Source organism: Hippopotamus amphibius, chromosome 5, assembly GCF_030028045.1.
Source record: "Hippopotamus amphibius kiboko isolate mHipAmp2 chromosome 5, mHipAmp2.hap2, whole genome shotgun sequence".
NCBI lineage: Eukaryota > Metazoa > Chordata > Mammalia > Artiodactyla > Hippopotamidae > Hippopotamus > Hippopotamus amphibius.
The window spans coordinates 115203439-115224644 of record NC_080190.1 but is presented as its reverse complement, the minus strand read 5'-3'; the positions used below and the strand labels follow the sequence as shown (position 1 = coordinate 115224644).

The 21206-nt window shown below is 44.0% G+C and overlaps 1 protein-coding gene across 15 annotated transcripts in view; it reads right to left on the bottom strand.

The window, feature by feature from the left end:
- Nucleotides 1-2292: 2292 nt before the first annotated feature.
- Nucleotides 2293-21206, bottom strand: part of NCOA2 (nuclear receptor coactivator 2) — a 270883-nt gene continuing 251969 nt past the window's right edge. For 13 of the 15 annotated variants that reach the window (XM_057737096.1, XM_057737109.1, XM_057737101.1 and 10 more), the window contains 8 exons: nucleotides 20068-20233; nucleotides 17077-17355; nucleotides 16095-16172; nucleotides 14474-14708; nucleotides 12515-12692; nucleotides 11719-11917; nucleotides 9868-9957; nucleotides 2293-6202 (listed from right to left, as the gene is read on the bottom strand). In XM_057737096.1, the coding sequence (XP_057593079.1) occupies nucleotides 6191-6202; nucleotides 9868-9957; nucleotides 11719-11917; nucleotides 12515-12692; nucleotides 14474-14708; nucleotides 16095-16172; nucleotides 17077-17355; nucleotides 20068-20233 (1237 nt within the window). In that variant the 3' untranslated portion in view covers nucleotides 2293-6190. The remainder of the gene's footprint in view (nucleotides 6203-9867; nucleotides 9958-11718; nucleotides 11918-12514; nucleotides 12693-14473; nucleotides 14709-16094; nucleotides 16173-17076; nucleotides 17356-20067; nucleotides 20234-21206) is intronic. The other 2 variants (XM_057737107.1, XM_057737108.1) reach the window with 2 other exon arrangements.

Below are 21206 nucleotides of genomic sequence, written 5' to 3'. Positions count from 1 at the left end.
TGGATTTTAAAAGAGGAGGACATTTTAAACAATTTGCCAGAAAACTCCAGCCATATGGCTTCAGTGATGAGTACTCAACATTCAAAGAAACACTAATCTCACCAAATTTATACAGACCTTCGCTTTGGAGGCTAAAGAATTTATATTCCCACTAAAGTCATGGAAGTATCCATGGCTATTACTAAATTTAACTTTTAGCCAAATGGAGGAATGAAAAATTTCCTTAGAGTTTTAGTTTGCATTTTATTACTGGTGATGTTGAGCATCTTTTAATATTTAGTAGCCATTTTTCTCTCATGTGTTCATACTCTTTACTTCCTATTATTTTTCTCATTTATTTTTGTAAACTTTACGTTCTTTTGTTTGTTTCCCATTACATCTGCTGTGTCTTCAGTTTAACCTTTTTGATAGAATATTAAATTTTTATAAATTCATTCTTGTTTAAAAAATTTATTTGTTGGCTGTGTTGGGTCTTCATTGCTGCACGTGGGTTTTCTCTAGTTTGTGGTGAGCGGAGGCTACTCTCTTTGTTGTGGTGCGGGCTTCTCATTGTGGTGGCTTTTCTTGCTGTGGAGCACAGAACCTAGGCATGTGGGCTTCAGTAGTTGTGGCACATGGGCTCACTAGTTGTGGCGCATAGGCTTATTTGCTCCTTGGCATGTGGGCTCTTCCTGGACCAGGGATCGAACCCGTGTCCTCTGCATTGGCAGGCGGATTCTTAACCATTGCACCACCAGGGAAGTCCCATAAATTTATTAATAATTTTGTTTTGTCTTTTAAAGAATGACTTCACTTTTCCAATGATGTAAACATGTATTCTTCTAATTTTAGATTTCATTATGTTTACACTTGATCCATGTGAAATCTGTTAACATCGTGAGGTAGGGAGTTAACTTGGTGTTTTCTCCAAATATCTCAACACCATTTTTTTCAGAACAGACTCCTACTGATTAGAAATGGCATCTCTATCATATTATTTACCTCCATACAGCAACCTGTCTCTGGGCTCTATACTGCTCTTCTGATGTATTTAGCCATTTCTATGTATTCTACAGTACTCTCCAGTATGTTATAAAATGTTTTCAGAAGTCTTTTTTCTTCTATAACATTTCCATTATTGTATATCTTATCTTCCAAATGCATCCTACTTTTTGGATTTTCATTGGAATTGTAATGATGTGGGGGCAAGAACTGATGGTTTTATAATATTGTGCCTTCCTTTTCTAGGTTCATGGCATGTCTCCCCTTTCCTAGGTCTTTTATATCTTTTAGTAAAACTTTATAGTTTTCTTCAGAAAGGCCTTTCACATTTCATGTTGGTGTAATCCTACTTTATAATCGTTTGTTGTTGTAAATAGGGATTTAAAAAAATTGGTTATTAGTGTGAAGGGAAGTTATTGATTTTTGTAGGTTCCAGCCATCTGACTGAGCTTTTTTACTCATCCCAGGAGTTGGTTGGTAGCTTTGGGCTTTCCCTATAGATGGTCAAATTGGCTGAAAATGTTTTACCCATTCTATTCCACTAGCGATATCTAAATTCTTAGCATGGGTCGTGGGCCTCCTTGTTTTGTTCTGACTTTCTTTCAATATTTCACCATGAAGTAAGTGGGATTGTATTAGATAATTTTAAATAACTTCAGGACACTTACTTTGCCTGGAGGTTTTACTTTTCCTTAAGGTTATCTCATGAATGGGGGCTGAAATTTATCCTGTGCAAATTTAGCGTCTATGATGCTAATCATGTTGTCTTCTTCTTTTACTTTGCTAATACACTTTGTGGCATATTTTTTTCTAATCACTTATTTTCGGTATATTTAAAAAATAAAATTCCAGAGTGTATTTACTATACTATTTCATGTAATTTATGACCTGGGTTTTAAGTATTGTATTTGCATTGCTTACCAACTATTAACAAACCAATCTATTAAAACCCTCATGACTATTCTAATGTGTAAAGTATAACCTTAATAAGCCACTCAGAAGTCCACATTATTCTTGTAAATGTTTTTGGAGAAATGGGGATGAGAGGTGATAGCATCATTTGTGACTCATCTAGATTCGACCTGAATTTGCCATTGAGTTGTCAGATAATCTTAGGCAGGACACACCGCTCTTGCCTTCAAACTGAACATCTAGAAAATGGGTCACTGAGAGCATAAATGTTAACATGCTGGGAATAGTGTCAACTACTGTATAAACGTAAGAAATTATTAAATTACAAGTCAGGTCATTTTATATTTAACTGCAATTATGAAGGAAGATACAATATAAACACAAGAAAATCTCCAAAGCCATGTAAAACCCGAAGGCATTAAAATTTATTAAATGATGCAATAACAACAGAATTCTTTATTTACAATAGCATTATTTAACATCAAATAAGCAAATAGCATCAGCAAAGCAATATTAACTTGCATAAATGTATTTAAAATTTCTCTGAATATATCTACCTTTTGCATAAACTGCTCACACTAGAAATACAAACATCAATGCAGGTGAACAAAGTGATGTTCGGAGTCAACTCCATGTTGAAAATAAATCACAACCTGAAACACTGTAAGCTTTCTCCTGAAGAACCATAGTTAATATATTGCTTAATTTTACCCTTGTATAATCTTTTCATATACACACATCTCAGATGCAACTTCATGAGGAACTGTACAAATAAAACCCACAAACGGCATAAGAAAAAAAAAATACAGTTAAATGTTTGAAGAAATGTATCATCATCACCATTCAACAACATAAAGGTTAAGTGATGATGTACTTATTCAAAAAATTGTACACAGTTCACTATACAAATATAATACATCGGACAGCTATGTAGGAATATACAAGACTTAAAAACAGATCTAAGGCATTATGCTAGATTTTAGCATTTTGAGGTTCTTGCACATAGCTTTTACCTGTAGTAAGAAACTTAAAAGATTTCGTTTTAGTCTATAAAGAAACACCAGGGAGAAAATTCTAATTAAAATCGAAGCCACTACAGTAATTTTCTTTTGTGCAGAGAATGCTTTGCTCTTAGGCAGCATACTACCATACAAATACTAGAAAATTTTAAATTCACACCAACAATTAATGGCTTAAGTTGCATTTCAAAATTGATTGTGTATCTTTGGGTTCTGCAAGGGGATCTGTGCCACCCATTTCATGTGTTAAGCCCATAGGAACTCCGTTTTTAAACACAGATTAAAAACTGCATTATATAAACTGCAAAAACATTGCTTTCAGTTGTTACAGGCCGTAAGAGATACACGTGGGAGGGGGCATTTTCATCTTTGAGTCCAACGAATTAATTCATTGCAGGAAAAAACAGCTCACTTCACTTTTTCAACTTACCACATTACATGAACACGTAGATGAGTTTCACAACCAAGTTAATGTATGTATACTTTTCACATTATGTGTTTTTCACATTTAGTAATATAAGTAAAACACTGATTATTTGTTCTATTAAACGAAAACCAAGTACTCAGTCTAACAAGTTTATTGTGTACAGCATGAGAAATACTGATCGTGGAGGGACTGATTTGGCCTTTGCCTGTATCATGATCAATGTGATCAGAGGATTCCTTCACTGACTCTTCTTCTCTTAATTGGATGTAAAATCCATGACCTGATCTGAGCCATAAGAGAACTGATCAGCTCTTTTCCTTCAAGTTGGTACTGATCATGAATTACTCTATATTACCAGTATCACAGGTTTGCAGATTTGTCTGAATTGGGACTGAGAGTAGAACACAGGGGGCGGAGGGATAAACGAGGAAAGGTGCACAGGCATTTTTGGACAGTGTTCTAGTGAAAAGGGACTTCAAACTCAAAATCCAGCTTAAACTCCATTTCTCTTCTATGCTGTGTGAAGTTAACGTCATTCTAATTCACGTTTCTAAAAATCAGCGTGAAACTGGTCACGGTACACCATGTGTGACATAAGCCTTGCGGCGCCAGTGAGGACACGGAGTTCCGGGCCAACGTCTGCCCGTGTCTTTCCGTCCCAGTTGGGCGACCCGATGGTTCGGCTGAGAAAAGCAGAGCCTTTCGAGGGGGACGTGTGAGCTGGCGGCCCCCGAGAAGTGCTGTCCTCGGCCACCTCCCTGTAGTGAGACCCCTCAAGTGGAAAAAAGCAGCGAAAGGCAAAATTTCCAGAAAACTTCTTTAGTACGGAGCCATGCTTTCAGACTGTCTACTCACCGTTCATCTTTGGGCTATAGCTCTCTTTCTATACTTCCGTAATCTGGACGTATAGACAGAGATCTATGTATAAACAGGGGTAGTTTGTGTATTTTTCACCCTGCCACAAATAAACAATCAAATTTCAAGGAAAAACCTCTCTGTTCCTAAAAAGCCTGGCTAATGAGATATAAAATGCTTTGCTTTTTAGACATCAAAAAGACATCATTCTGAAATTTAGGTAAGAAAGTATGTGTATTGGGGTTGGGGAGAAATTGCTCAAAAAAGATCACCAGTTTCTTGGTATTACAGTTGTCTGAAACTGATGCCAATTAAGAAAAGATTATTCCCCTACCACAGTGGGCAAGAAAAACAACCAGAAAAGTGGCCTGCTTAGTAACATGTAGTCTTCCTAAGGTTCATTAAGAAAGAATATAAACATATAAAAATCAAGAATCAGTTTCTACAGCGGCTGCATATCATATAGATTCGATAAATGACTTATAAGCAGAATCACAAGGTTTAGAAAATAAAAAGTCTTAAGTCTACAAATTAGGTCTAATTGAGGCCTTGACAGCCTTTACAAAACACCTTTAGGAGACACTGCTATGAAGATATCTAATTTTAATACTGAAGTACCTCATTTTGGAGTCAATTCCACAATATGTATACCTCACAAAAAATTATACAATTAAAACACTTAACTTCTCAACTTAAATTATTGCTTGTTTACATAGAAATTGGATTGTATGTACCTTACAAAACTTCGGCTTAGTCAGCACTGCTAGAAAACAAAATAAAAAACACATGGCGGAGGTGAAATCTGTTGTGATGTCTGCTGTCAATTTTAAGCACGCTATGGTTTTCTCCAGTTTGGTGGGCCCATGTTGCTGGGGGACAGAATGAACGCGCTTCCAAAGCAGGTGTCCAAAGTCTGATGGGTGTCAAGTCCTAACTTTGCTCCTCTCCTCGCCAGTAAATGCATTTTTCCGCAATTTAAGAGTTAGCAATTGGTAAGTGGCTGGCACAACATGTAAGGAAGTAATAAAGGGCTTACCTGGTTTCTGTTGCTTTTATTAAAAAAGAAAAAGACAAAAAAACGCATGAGAGTGGGGAGAACTGGGGAAGGCAGAGGGGGATGGGAAGAGGCAGGATCAGATGGAAGAGGAGGCGCGGATTCAGGCTGTCTGATCGATCTAAGGCGAACGGAACTTGGAAATGAAAACTATTTCTTCTTGATTAATGATTTGGGTGAACTAGTTTCGTTTGAATCAAAAAAAAGAAGAAAGAAAAAAAAGAGGAAAAAGTATTTGTTAATGTTAACAGCCCTCCCACAGGCTCCTTTTCATCTGTTCAGTAACTGGAAACACTTTCCAACGTGGTCTTGAGAACGTTCTACAAAGATACAACTACGATTTCTTGGTCTTCATTTCTTGGGCGTCTCTGTACATACGGCGTGGTCCATGGTGTCTGCCCTGCTTTTATCCCAAATGCAGGCTTAGCTTAAAACATCTCTAGTTTGATTTTTGTTTTTTAAATTCTTTTCTTTCCCCCAGATGAAATCTTAACCTTTTGGACTGGACTGGTTAGCCAGGGAAAACAAAGCAAGAAACCAGTGTCTGGAACCAGACAGGAACAGAACAAGAGCATGGGTGTTTTCCTTAAATACATACATTTAGATACATTCAATCTGACACGGGTATGAAGTCTGCCTGTCAACATTTACTTTGCAGGAGAGATCTAAGTTGCACTAAGGTGAATGCAGTGAACAGACTGACAACTGTCCGGATGCGAGCTGCAGACCGTCTGTCAACACAAGAGGCAGCTCCTCCCGCAGCAGCCGAGGGGACTCCACCCGGGGAGCAGGGCCCAGGCCCATCTGCCTCTCTTGCTCTGGCAGGACTGGATGGCAGGTTGGTTGAGTCAAAACAAATAGACGCAGCTCTCCAGACTGGTAAGCGTCTTGAGCAAGTGAGCCCAGTCAGCTGAAGAAAGATGCAACTAGCTACCTTCAGTGTCAGCAGTATTTCTGCAGGAAAACAAAGAGAAAGTGGTGTCATAGCTTGGAATTTTTGGTAAAACCATCGTAAGGCCCATCATGAAAACATCAGACTACTTGGCTGTTTTAAATAATGCCAATCACAAAGGCTGCACCCGGGTGAGTTATGCTTGATTCTGATGCAGACGAGCAAATGGCACTGATCCTAACTGAACACAAAGAAGGGTTCCCAAGGCCAGCAGATCCTACAGATCCAATCCTGCAATGGATTACCGACCTCTCCCGAGTGACTGCTGCTCCCTTACCAGCGACACCTGCCTCTGCTGACATACCCAGCTGCTGAACTGCCCTGGCTCTTTGACAGCATCGCATCCAGAAGGGGTCACTGTTTTCTTACTCCTTCCTCAAATCATCCAGTACAAACCCACTTCCTATAAAATGTTCCCTCTTGACTCTCCCTTACTGCCACACACCCAGGGAGAACCACAGGGTCCTCCCCGGCTTCAGCAGGCTAAATGAACAGAGGTCTTGGCCATCATCACCACCACCATCATTATCAACTTACAGCTGATTCCCGTTAGTGTTCAATTTCCAAAACACTGGTACACAGAAGGAATTACAATTATACTTTGTACAAGAGCCACCTGACTGAGCAGTAAACTCAATTTTAATATATTGAAATACATGTGTCATATGAAGGAATACTATATAAAGGAATACTATGAGAAGTCCTTATAAAAGAAGAACATTTGGTTAAATAAAATAACTGCTCTTCTCGTTTTTGGTAAATCCACAGTTGTATATTCTAGCTCTGCTTAAAGCAAGATACAATTTTCATCTCCCTTTCAAGATAAACAGAATACAGATTCAATGAAAAATGGATCACAGTGGTTTCTATTCAAATAGAACCTGATCACCAATAAAAATTCTGAAAAGAGCTCCCTGCTTCACAGCAGCAGCAGAGCATGTCACAGAGACACAGGGGATGAAGGTGACAGAGCCCTCTCTGTGTGCACATCGGCAGCACGGTGACACATGCAGAGTGATTTTCAGTTATTGCTTGTGACCTGGCAGGGATACATCGCACATGTTATCCTCTGAAGGGAACAACAAGACTGTGACAGACTGCCCTCTGGCCTTAACATTCAGCATGAACAAGAACAAGGTATTGATGGAGAAGGCAGATTCCAGAGGGGGACTGGAGAAGAGCTGGAAGTAAGAGGGAACAAATGGCCCGGGCTAGGTAAGACAGAATTCTCACCACGGATCCCGAAAGGCACTTCTGATGGAGAGAACACCCTGTGTTTACCGAACGTTGCTTTTTGTGACCCTAACAATAATCCTTCCCATTTAGGTTTCTCAGGCACCCCCCCCCAGGTACCCCGACGTGCGTCAAGGGCACATCTGGTCCCGCTGGCCGCCTGCCTGCGCCTCTGCTCTGCCTTGTGCTGTGCCAGCTGCCGAGGAATCGAGCCACCTGGAAGGCCTGGGCCCCTCTGTGCTGCTGCTTGGGCTGGTCCCCCCCTTGGCCTACGATATGTACTGCCATTGCCCGCTGTGTGACCTGGGGTAAGTCATCCAGTCCCCAGAGATTCCGTCTCTCTGTCTGAACACGTGGGGGAGGCCTGAATATCTATGATGGGCCCGCGTGGTCCCTGGTGCATCAGACGCCAAAAGGTGTGCTCCCTCCCCTTGCTCAGGGGGGTTCCTCCGTGCTGAGGGGAGGCCCCCAGTGCCTGAGCGAGGACTCCACTGAGTACACAGCTGAATCTTCACTGTCTGTCGTGGAGTATGTGTGTCTTTCCTTCCTCTTAGGATCTATAAAGAGAGAAAGGAATGGCCCCAAAGAATGAAGTAATTTGTTCCGTTCTGGCCTGAATTTCCAGCGTTACCTGCATAAACCCTTGAGGAAGACTTGCAGGAGCCCCGGGCCCCCTCGGGAGAGGTGGGCAGTATGATGCAGGGCTGAGAGCGCAGCCAGGGATCGGCCCGCCTTGGCTCACCTCCTGTGATGTGAGACCTCGGGCAAGTCATTAAACGCTCAACAGGGGTCCTACCACGCGCCGGGCTGCGGTTTAAAGGAGCGACTCCAATAAAGCTCTAAGCAGAGAATCAGGCCTGCGCTCGATGCTCAGCACAGGGGGCTGGTTTCTGTGATGGTTTAAAAGGCAGACCGTGGGCCGCCCGAGCACTCTGCTTTCCAGAAGGCAAGTCTTGTCTTCTTGGAGGCAACGTGGCAGCAGAAGGGACCTACGGCCAGTCACTTCCTGGGGCTCTTGGAAGAGGGGGGGAGGCCAGGCTGCTGGCCTGGTGCAGGCAGTGCCTCCCAGGGGCCTGCCCAGCGCCCCCGCCGCGCATGGTCACCCCGAGGGGGAGCGAGGGAGGCCTGATCTCATCGTGGTGGACTCAGAGGGAAATGCGAGCCTGGCCCCCTAAATGCACTCCCTCCACCCAGAGAGACACCCTGTGCTCAGAAATGAAGCCCCCCAGCACTTCTGGGTGAGAACAGCTGTCCTCTGTGGGAGCCCAATTAGTGCTCATTGTCATCATTCCTCTGGGAAGTGCGAGCCGGGTTTCAAGCCTCTCCTTTCAACCCTCTGCTTTCTGCACACAAGCCGTGGCTGCGTGGGGGGCCACAGCGGAGGGGCGAATAGGCCAGGCAGCAGGGAAGACACCGGTCCCCCAGGGGGCTTCCAGCCTCCATCGATGGCACGTCTAGGGTCTGGACACATGGTCAGTATGGAATACACTCCCTTTTCTGTTAGACCTACGATACCAATACATTAACCATTCAGACAGGGTTGGTACAGAAAACATCCACAGGACTCCCCCAGCCACACGTGACTGTGCTTCTTCAAATGAGACAGACCACACACTACGTTGTTAAAATCCGAGTCAAATTTATGCTATTACTTTTTGAACTTGAATGCTAATATTAACAAAACGTTCCAAGGTCCACTGTTTTGTAGGAAATTCAACATCATCCCTACATTTTCGCCATTGAGAGAGAACTTTTACTTTAAAAGAGAGTCACCTACTGCTAGGGATTATGCCCTCCACCTTAAGAGGACCCTTCACCTGTGCCAGATCGCTCAGCGCCCTCCCTCTAACAGGTCAGGTCTGCTGCCAGGCTCCCGACTCAGGTGGGTTGTAAGCACTGATTGTTCTACTGTCTCAGGAGTTGGTTAATATCACTCTTCTTAGGACCAGTGTTTACGCTAATAAGCAAATAATACATATAAGATTGTTGCCGAAATAAAATGAAATACAGAAAAACACTTAGAAACAATCAACTTAGACTTAATTAAGGGAGAGAGAGCAATTATAAGTTAGTTCCTCTTCATCCTCCTGAAAAATCAAATATCATGATTCTGGAAAAAGCAAAAGTAAATCAGTTTGCCCTCACATGACTAATTCTTCGCTCCTTTATTTTTTGCTTTGCTATACTGATTTCATTCCAGGGGGCAAAATCAGTGTTCTTAATTCATACAGCACCATCCACTCAATTAAAATGAGCTTAAAGAAATAATTATTCACACAAAAACCACAGTACGTCCGATAAAATTAGAAGATAATTTAAAAAAACCCACAAGCGTGACACAACTCTCCTCAGTCTACTGGCTGGCTGCACCTACAGAACAGCCTGCTTGTCTTTACTACCACAGCCACGTGTTCATTGCTCTGCTGTTTCTTACCCGTGAAGCGTCTCCCTCCTGCTTAATCATATCCATTCCAGGCAGCTGGCTTGGGAAAAGGCTGCCTCCCCTCAGAGCAGGATCGTTCACCTGAGGGCGACAGGACAGGGCCGTGGCTTTATCCAGTGAGGCACCCAGAAGCGCACGGGAAACCACCACCCACTAGCCTGCTGCTTTGTTTCTAGGAGTAGAATTATGGGGAGAAAGGACTACGTGAAAACGGCTACTTCCCTTCTCTATTCTTCCGTGTGTATGTTCTGGGGGGCAGTGTGGAGGAACATGAAAATAAATCCTTATAATACACGAGCTGCCTTCACAATTAAAAATTTCTTTTTTGTATTTTGTATAGAAATTCAACAGAGATGATAATGTTAGAAACGTTCTTATGCCTTAACTTTTTTGAGTGCAAATTATATCAGTGATTCCTGATGTCTATTACTGTAGGCAAGTGACTGATTAGCAGGAGCAGGTATGAACACTCCAAACAGGGCAGGGTCTTGTGACTCTTCTCTAGGTGAACTATTCCTTGGCATCTGTACATTTCTTTTGCAAATTACACTTTCCCTAGAAAGCAAGTCAGGAACTACTGGTGTCCACTTCTGTGGAACATTCAACATCCACACTGTATTTTCTCCACTGAAAAGATGAAAGTCTCTTTTTCTTTAATTTATGTTTAATTTATACAAATAAGCATTTAGCCACCATCAATTCATCTAGAGAAGTACAAATTATTATTTTACACACACACAGAGCTGTCTTAAATTGCAAAGGGCTTAAATTTTCTCATGCATCATTTTGTATTTTTATCAGTCATCTTTTTTATAGACTAAAACACGGAGGCATGGTAAAATTTAGTAAATTTTCCCAGAAGTTGTCCTTTACCAACCTCAGGGTTAAACAGACCTAATGAAACTTGCACTCTTCCGCCATTCTCACAGTCATGGTCTAATGGAAATCTATGGTGCTGTCAATGATGATGGTTAATTCACTTAAACTTTCCGTGCCTCAGTTTCTCCAAATCTGAAATAAGATTCCACGTTCTTGCCACATCAATACTTTGCGTGAACTAGTGAGGTAGTAGAATGCCAAGCATTTTGTGGCCTTTAAAAATAAGGTCTTTAATACCCTTTAAAAATTATTAACCAATATCTTTACCTCTGGATCAGCCCATCATCGATTTCTGAATCCTAGGCTGGCTACTTACATCTCAAGCGCTTTGAGTCTCTTTGCCAGCAAGTGAAGCTGGCGTGTACTTAGGGATGGCAGAATCATTTCAGTATTATTCAATACAAAACGGGATTATTAAAAAATATACATATGGACAAAAAAAAATCATGGTCTCCACATCCCCAAAATGACAAAGAGTAGTTTTTGGATACTTGTGTGTCAGTCTCCCTGCCCACATGAACTCTCTTTTAAAGCTAACTGGATGGCAGGTAGTTTGGCCATTGCTTTTCATCTGGTTTTATGTTTAGAAAAAAAATCAGCTCTTAAAAATGCAAAAAGAAAACTATTTACGAAAGCACATTTCATCACTCCATTTTTCGAGATTCGTTTTAGGTGTTGCTAAATCCCTCAAGGAAGAGAAAAATTTAGAAGATAGGAAAGTTGAGAACTGTTTGAAAATATCTTTGAGCAGTCAGCGGTCCTTTCATGTCTACATCTGTCATTAACGAGTATTTCTGCTAATCGCACCAGCACGAGTGATGGTGAGGTGGAAAAAAACACTCTTCAAAATAAACGTGGGAGTTGATGGCTGATGTTAAGCACGTGGAAAGACACATTTAATGTAGAAACAGACGAAACGTTATGATCAGAAACCTGCGAGGGGCTTCTCCCTGGGGTGCTCACCTGCTCGGGACCCATGGAGGACAGCCCCGACGTAGGCACGGAGGTCACTGAGGTCATGCTGATCTGTCCCGTCATCTGGTTCATGCTGCTCATGCCGCCTGTGTTGGTCGCCATGGATACATTGATGTTCATATTGTTATTGTACATGCTGGTGTTTGCTTGCTGTCCGAAGTGTGGAGGGGACTGTTGTGAAAACATGCTAGAAACACAGTGAAAGATGAAAATGTTAGAGCCCTCGGGCAAACAGGCTGGCAGTTTTGAGCACTGGTTTCCCAGGCATTTTCCTCAGAAATGAACAGATCTAGGCTGAGAGAACTCAGGTGGGACAGCCAGGGAGCGGTGAGGTCAGAAACAGCAAGGGAAGCCCCTGGTGAAGCTGCAGGGGCCACCGTGCTCTGTCCTTTTCCCAACAACACCATGAAGGTCTGGAAGGACACTTCCCACTTTCACATCTGCACCGGACAAGTTTTTTTTTTTTTTAATTTTATTTTGCTTTTATTACCTGCCCTGATAGAGGGTGGCTTCTAGGCCACTGCCTTCCACAGTGGTTTCTATCATACCTTGGTGGGGGTGCTACCTTCTTAGGGGAGTTTCTTTTACTCCCAAGGGAAAAACATTAAGCTAAGGTTTGGTAAATTCTGGTAACTTCTGCCCTAGGTAAAGTAGACTGGCCTACTTAGCAGGTTACTTGGTATTGCTTGTTTGAGCAAAGAAGACAAATCCAGAAGAGACACAGGTGGGCTGTGGAACGATTCCCTGGCGATTTCTATCAGCAAGACAAAGACAGGCGGCGTACCTGTTTGCACCTATGCTCCCCTGCGTCCACCCGTTCATGTCCGAGGAGGCCTGGTAGGCCGGGTTCGCCGGGGACTGCTGCAGCATAGGGCTCTGCGTGTGCGCCAGCCGGGGCGACATCAGAGGGCTCTGGGGTGCGGCGGCCCCAGCAAAGCCTGGATCAGGCTGCTGACTTATTCCTTCAAAACAAAACAGAAATCCAAAGGAGACTGTTAGTTTATCGCTGAGATGGGGGACGAAAGAGAACATTCAAATCAAATACACAAAGAAAATTACCATCAAATACCTGATCATGTGCTGGTAAATTACACACATTTGAAAAAGATTCCAAGCTGGGATAAAACGCATGAAGAAAACTCTCCATACCCTGGTTCTCTATGGTAATTAGAGGGGTGCCTAGGAACCATATTAACTATCACGACTAGAGGTAGAGAGAGAAAATACTATTCTTTCTCCACATCCCTCGCAAATCAAGAATGAGTCAAATGTGTATGTTTCTCTTTGACTGGAAACAGTCTTTCAGTGTTTATATGTCACCACAATTGGATTAAAATTTAGCTATATATAAAAAGCCAACACACTTGAATAACTTATTAAATTAACTCAAGTTATTCTATGATGAGATAGAAGCATTTTAAAAAATAAGTAACTGTGGGAATTCTCTGGCGGTCCAGGGGATAGGACTCTGCGCTTTCACTGCCAAGGGCCTGAGTTTGATCCCTGGTTGGGGAAGTGGGACGCCATAAGCCGCCTGGCATAGCCAAAATGAAAACAAAAGACAAAAAACAAAAAAAAACTGCATTCATGATTAGCTTGCTATGTATTTATAAAGGGCTCTGTGATACTTTTGTGCTCTACAACATTAGCAAGAATAAGAAAAAAGAAATCAATGTAAGCTTCTTGTTCAGTATAGAGGCAAATGGTGTTTACACTAAAATGAAAGAAAGGAAACTTTGAGCAGACTTTCCTATATTGTCAAAAAGGAAAGAGAGGAGGAGTTGGGAACCAAAGGAGGTGGCTTTCTAGAAAATTTCAGGGATGATATTAAGGTGAGTCCATTTTTGCCTAGAAGGTGTGTTAAACAAGCGTATTTAATTAATACTTTAATTGGCTATACAAGAAAGGCTTAAGATTACACAGGAAAAAGCTACCCAAATTATCTTTCTGTTTCTTTAAAGAAATAAGAGACGTGAGGTTAAGCACCACAAAGCCTTGGTAGTTGTTTCTAGAGAACTCTGGTGAAAGATGGGAAAAGTCATTTTGAATATTAACCTGGATGTAAGCACTTACTTTTATCAATAATTCAACTATTAATCGAATATGACATGCACACAAATATTAATGTTTATGACACCGCACGCTCGTCTCTCAAGACTGACATTAAACAACAAATCAATACGAAGAAAATTAAGAGGTGGTCCACTGCGGTTTCTGTACAGCACTTCTCAAGAATGATCAATTCATTAAAGATCTGGTATAATACTGAGAGCCTTTATTTTTCAGAAGTTGTAGAAGATCTGTACTACTTACAACGATATATGTCTTTCAACATTTTGTATCTATTGATTTGTTTGAGTCAGACTCAGAGGTTTTCAAGTGTAAGTATATGCACATGCACCTGTGTTTACAGACATCGACATAAACGCAGACATTCACACGTGCTCACACGCACGACTGGCAGTGGCACTCTTTGCACTCACACCTACTTCGGTCACTCTTAAAGTAAGACCTGCACTCAGAGAAAAGGTGGTACCTGAGCTGAGAGACTGGAAGGTACCGTGCTGGGCCTGGGGACTCCTGCCGGGCCCCAGTGGTCCTCCCAGGTTTCCTAGCATCCCCTGGTAAACCAGGTTCATCTGGGAGCCATGCAAAGAGCTGTGAGAGAGGAGCTGTGACCCAGGACTGGGGGACACCGGGGAGAAAGGACTGGTGAGAGGTGGTGGGGGTGTAAGTCCAGTACCGTAGTTTGGAGGGAAGGGAAACTGCTGTGCATTCGCCTGGGGGAGCCGGGGGCTGCTCATAGTTGCCGGCACGCCGCTAGGAGCCACCACGCTGGGCGTCATGTTCAGCCCCTGTCCTCGCATCATCAGGGTTCGCTGCTGAACTTGCTGCTGCTGATGCATCTGTCTCTGTCGAAGATGCTGGTTCAGGATTTCCCTCTGTCTCTGGGCCAGCATCTGTGCGTTAATAGGTGCCTGGAATGAGGGAAGACATGGCGGGTGGACACAGATCGAAAACAAACCGTATGTTAGAAACAGGATAACAGCGGGGACTATCTCGTGCAAAAAAAATTCTTCGGCAAATGAAAGAGCATTTTAGAGTGGACCAACTGGTGGTTGAGAATGTGAGCGTCTGAGTTCTGTAGAGATGAAGATGATTCTGACAGCTTGCAATGACTGAGATGGGTAAGTTCGATGCTAGTATCAACTAACCTGAGACTCGCTGTGAGAGGACACAGGTAACTAAGGAACCCTGCAGTAACCCCTGTCCTGCCTGTGGGGAGACTCTGTGCAGAAACCTTGAGGATGGCAGTTTAGAGTCTCATTAAGGGACATTCAAGTCTAAAGGGAAACCAAGTCATTGTGCCAAAAGGTGGCTTTGAAGAACTTGAGAAAGGGCTGAACAGAGGCAGGAAGAAAGGGAGGAGTGTAGGGAGGCCAGGATAGAATGGGAGGAGGGATGGCTGAAGGGCACGGGGCTTGCTGTCAGTCAGCGGTACAAGGCTGGTTATGGGTCCTGGCAACGTAGAGTCCGCCTCCCTATACATGAATTCTGCACTGGTGAGCCTGCCTACCCGCTAACATTTATTTGTCATCCCAGAACCAATACTGCACTGTCGTCACTTATGGACACGTGTGGAGCAGCAAAAAACGTGAGAAGCCCAACGTGTACACTCCCACTTGAGGCTGAAACCGGGCGACACCGCTTCTTGTTTCAGCTCTCACACTGCACAAAAGTGTCCTTTCTGTGGACTACATAGTTCCACGTTTTTCACACTGTTGTGCTTTTGTGTTGATGACTCTGCTGTTTAAAATGGCTCCTGAGAGGAGTGCTGAAGTGCTGCCTAGAGTCCTAGAGCAGCACAGGAGGCTGTGAGGTGCCTTGTGGGGAAAATCTGGGAGTGAGATGAGCTTCGCGCAGGCCTGAGTTATGGTGCTGTTGGCTGAGTGTTCAACGTTAATGAATCAACAGTACATGTTAAACAAGGTGTCCTCAAACAGAAACACACATTGATTGACCGATGAAACTGTGACCAGAGGCTCAAAGGCACTGAACCCTTTATTTCTCCTAGGAGCAACTGTTCAGTATTTGCTAATTCAGTGTTGGCAGTAACTTTACAGAACACAGCCAGTGTGAATAACGACAACTGACTGCACCTGGCGATGAACAGGACAGTGATGAGGAGGGAACCACAGAAGCGACAGACTAAACAGATGCGTGAATGACGCGACATCCATCGTGTGGACCTGGCTCTGTGCATGGCCTTTTCTAAGTTACTTTATGTAGGATATCGAGGGGGCAGAAACGACAAGAGAAGTTAAGTGGACACGGTGAAAGCTGACGGCTGTCCTGTCCCTTACCTGTGTGGGTACTCCAGGCCTCAGAGTCAAGTTCACGTTTGAAACATTGCTGATCTGATTCATAAGTGGCTGGCGATTCTAGATGCACACACATGGCAATCAGTGCATTTTTAAACAGAATAGATTTTATTTCCAATCACCTTTCTCAAGAAATTGCCCCCCTCCCTCCCAACCCAACATCTACATGCTGGTGGGTATCGAAACCACATGGTCTGTAGCTGGATTCCCTTTTGAAGCTAGTCATCAGTGAGGTTTCCAGTTGCTTATAGCTCAGAAGCTATTTCCCAAACAGTTTGGAAAACACTGTTTGCAAGGGAGAAAGGGAGTAGAATGATCAGGAAAGGAGGCCAAGAGGAAGATTAGGAAAAAGGCAGGGGGAAAAATAATGAGAGGAGATTTAAAAGCTCACAGCACAATTATTTGCTCTATGACGGAAATCTGTCCGGGCTCGTTTCAGTGAGGACACGCGTTCTTGAGCTAAACGGGGATTCCGTAAGGCAGCACCCTCCGCCCCTCTTCCACTGATAGTCACGATTCTGGTCACAAGATCGGACTCATGGCAGGAGCTACTGTTGTCCCAGCAGCTCACTTTGGGCCAGAAACTGTGCTGGGCCCCGTAGACACATACATGTTGCCCTAGACTGTACAACAACCTCATTTTACAGATGTATACACTGAGGCTCAGAGAGCTCAAGGTTAGCCCATCATTACCATAAATAATAGAGCTGGGAAATCAAAGAGAGCTGCTCTATGCTGGAGTGGAGTTAGTACAGGAGAAAGAAAGAAGGGAAGGAAGGGAAAGAAAGGAGTATGAAAGTTGTAAGATCAACATGGCAACACGTTCATCCTCTTAGAAAGGGCAGAATGAGAAACAAGGCCTCTGAAAGGACTCCCAATCTCACATCCACCTCCCCTGTGTCCCCCCCAACCCCCCGCCCTGCCTCCGCCACCCCGACTTTCCAGGCACCGGCCAGGAACACACCTGCTGTGCTTGGAGGCGATGCTGCAGCTGAAGCCTCAGCTGGTTGGGCTGGTTCTGCACAAGGCCCGTGGGCCTGAGGCCAGGTCTGGGCTGCATGCGGAGCGTGGCATAGCTCGGCCGCTGTCCCATGGTGTGGAAGCTTGGGTCCTGCATGGGCGTGTAGCCACCCTGGGCCATCTGTGCCTGAGACGCGTACTGCTGTGGGAACACAGGGGCCTTCTGCTCCATCATGAGGTTGGACTCCTGACTTGAGAACTGCTCTGGATCCACTGCTTGGCTCTGAAGAGACAGCCCCCAGATAACACACACCTACGTAAATAAAACCCCTGAACGCATGGCGCGAACATAACGCAGTGTCCTCTCACTGCCCTGTATCTGAAGCTTCTGCTGTCGCACTTGCTACACAAAGGTACTTACTTCCACCTTGATGCCACTTGTCTTCCTAGAGGATGCCTCTTTGTTCAAAAGATCCAGTTACTTGAGGCAAGAAGCAGGGGTCAGGCTTGACTTTCAGCAACACTTCTTCCAAGGGAAGGGAGAAATGGGCTGTGACTACCAAATGCCTCCTACTCCTGCCACCAGTGGGAAAAATGCAAATGTCCCCTAGACGTGTTAAGTGTTTGTGTGTGTGTGTGTGTGTGTGTGGCTTGTGGGATCTTAGTTCCCCAACCAGAGATTAAACCTGGGCAGTGAAAGTAGAGTCCTAACCACAGGACTGCCAGGGAATTCCCACGTGCTAAGTGTTCTGTTTTGATTATTCACACCCGTATTGATCACTAACTAGACAACTGCCTTGGTACCTGGCTGGGATCAACAGTGTTGGGGCACCCACCCCTATTATTCCCACTGTGCACATAACAAAATTGAGACTCAGAAACGTGCGGCAAGTTGCAACGAGCCAGTCTGGCTAGTCAGGAGTGGGTTCCAGTTGAGTCTGTGATGTAGGACCTGAGCCACTCACCAGTGGGAAACACGGCCTGTATCTGACTGTTTTCTGTGGCCATCAGAATTCCCTACACGCCCCACGTTCTGCCACCATCTTATTTCCTACTAGATGTATTTAACATGTTCATCATTCTTGACTTCTTAGGGCTACCCTTTCTGGGTCAGAATGGGGCAGATGTAGAAAATCCAGAACTTCCCGGGGCGGGGGGGGGCCCACCTTCGACCCAGGTGGCCCTAAATGACTTTGTGTAGAGCAGGAGGGTGCCCCTGGCTCATCCTCCTCTTCTTTCTTCTATAAACCTCTCAACAGACAGGAGGGAAGGACCCAACAGCAAACTCATCTCTCAGGTTTGCTTTAGCCTAGTAACATCCTAAGCTTTCCTCAAGCCAGCCTCCCCATGTGAGAGCAGAGCCTGGGGCCTCCCAGAATCCCGGGCTCAGGTCACATGGACCCGTGAGAACTGGGTCCATCTCCTGTACATAACTGTCTTAAAAATGTGGATGGAGCCTGCCTGGGGGAACTATTCACTGCTGAAGTACTGCTTTAACTACATCCACAAAACTCTCTCAGATCTTTAAATATCTGCCCATCTTTAACAGAGGGGAAGTTTACGTAATTTCCATTTTTAAAGAAAACACACAACTCCAATGAGTACAAATGAAGTTCCACATGTACGCCACACTTCCTCTGGCGCCACCTAACAATCATTGCCTAACTCAGTTTAATATATTATAAGGATGATGGATTTGATGAGACAAAACAGAAACAACAAAAATAAATAAAAAAAAAAGACTGATGATATTGAATGATGAAATGATACCATTTTGATAAAAACAATGCTTAGAGTCACTCAGCAACCCCAAGAATCACATCTTTAAATGTCACTTAGACAAAACTCAGGGATAACACATACTGAATGCTAAATTCTCACCAGCACTAAAGGCAAAGCAAACCGGCCACACAGGAAATTCTTCAACTCCATTTTCCTCTCTTGATTTATTTCAGGTTATATCATGTAACCTCAAGTCATTTCTTTCCATTCTGCTGTTCTCAGTATGAATTGACAAGTCTTAACTCCCACTTATGTCTGCTGAATGTGGGAATTATGACAAGACTATTTTTAATGCTTCAGAGAAGTCTCCAATGACTCTGCACCACCCTTCTCACAGACCCTCACGACACGTCATAAGTCCAAGAAGCAGACTGAACCCCGGAAGGGACTTCTTAGCAATAAGAAATAAAGATGATTCATGTTGAGAAAAGAGGAAGACAATAGCGAGACTGACTGTTTTTCCCAGGTGACTCTTGCTACAGGAAACCAGGATGCCTGCTTCACACAAACTGGGCTGCGTAGCCAGACTCAGAAAAGTCCTACGTTATTTCACGAGACTGTGTTAGGTTATTTAATATATGTCACTCTCAAGTACTCGTAAAGTAGTTAATGACTTTAGGTCACCAGCGAATCCCTGGGAGGGAAGCGGTATGAGCCCACTAAGATCCGCTAAACTTCTTCACATTCTCACAGATGCTTAAATAGCCCCCATATTATGGTGGCTAAAACCACACAGAGCGCAGACTGATGGATGAGCTGCAGCTACCTTTAAAGGGACTGCTGCTAACTTATGTGCAACGTATTCTTTTAGCACAAGTAGCTTCCTATCACTAGCCCACGGATGTAAAAGGAAGGGTGATCAAGGATGCTAGTGTTTAGATAGAAGCTTCTGGATCGCTGGGGCAGCAATGTTCTGTTCTTGGCTTCTCTGCTCCGTGAATGTTCCTCCCTGTCAGTGGGTGAGCTGGACTTCAGTTTATGCCTTTCAGCTCAACCCAAATTCCAGGTAAAACTCATTCTCCGTGTTTTCCATTCTTGGGCAAAAGCTGATGTGGGAGTCATGATGAGAGGGGGAGACAGGAAGCCAAGTGTGCTTGTTAGGAGGTAAGAAAGCACTCTACAAAGCAGGCTGCAGACTACCTGCCAGCAAAAGACAACAGACACCTTCGTGCCCATGAGTGCGCGGCCCCTGGCAGCTTCGCTCTGTGCCCACCTGGCTGACCAGCTCGGGGATCCCCAGAGCTCTGTCGATCTCCTCCAGGCCATCGAAGTTCCGCAAGGCCAAGTACAGCTGGTCCAGGAGAGCGCCTTCGTCACTTGGAGACTCCGCTGCAGGATGTGGACACAGCAAGTCGTCCGGGGAGCTGCCAAACGGCTGCCTGTAAAGAGACAAACGTCATCTCGGGCCCGCGGGAAAACCAGGTGATTAGAGAACATTTTTTTCCCCCCCTTAAAGACAAAAGCAGTAAAATACTATACCAGCCAGACACAAACAACAGTCCCAAATAAGAGATACACTTTATTCCATGCCAAACAGAGATAGGCTGGACACACATCTAGGTATCGGATGTTACAATCTTTGTGTTTTTTTTTTTTTTAATGCTATAGTGTCTGAGTTCCACCCCATCAACACCACATTTTTAAAAGTAATTCATGAGTTGATTAGGCTGCGTCGGGTCTTAGTTGTGGCACGTGGGATCTTTCGTTGTGGTGTGCGGGCTCTAGAACGCACAGGCTTCGTTGTCCCACACCATGTGGGATCTTAGTTCCCTGACCAGGCATCGAACCCGCTTCCCCTTGCATTGGAAGCTGGATTTTTAACCAACGGACCACCAGGGAAATTCCACCATCTTTGTTTTTACTGCCCCCACTCTAAAGCTGGCAAAGCTGAGGCTTGGAGAACTTGTCAAACCCTCCTCCTGGTGGAGATCACACAGGCAGACACTGCAAAGCTGGGATTCAACACTGACCTAGGTGACCACTATGTTCCCACAAATCCACGCTGACTCTTCAAGCACATATATGTTTACTTTGCACTGAAGTAGTCCAAGGAGTTTCCTGCATTTTAGCAGGAAAGACAAATTGACTGCACAGTCTCATTTCGCATGGGTCTCTGAGACCCATCTGGAGGACACTGTGAGCTAAAAGCTCCATTAATTTTTTTGAACTCAGCTGCCGTTAGACTGCACTTGGCTGGATTAACAGGACATTTCTCTGTCATGAATAAGTGGGACTTGTAAACATTTATTAAAGTCTTCAAGAAGCGTGGTTGTTAGACTTCCTGAGTTAGTCAAGAAAAGTAGACCATGAGCATGCAAATAATGTTTGTTACTATATAAGGTAATAGGTGAT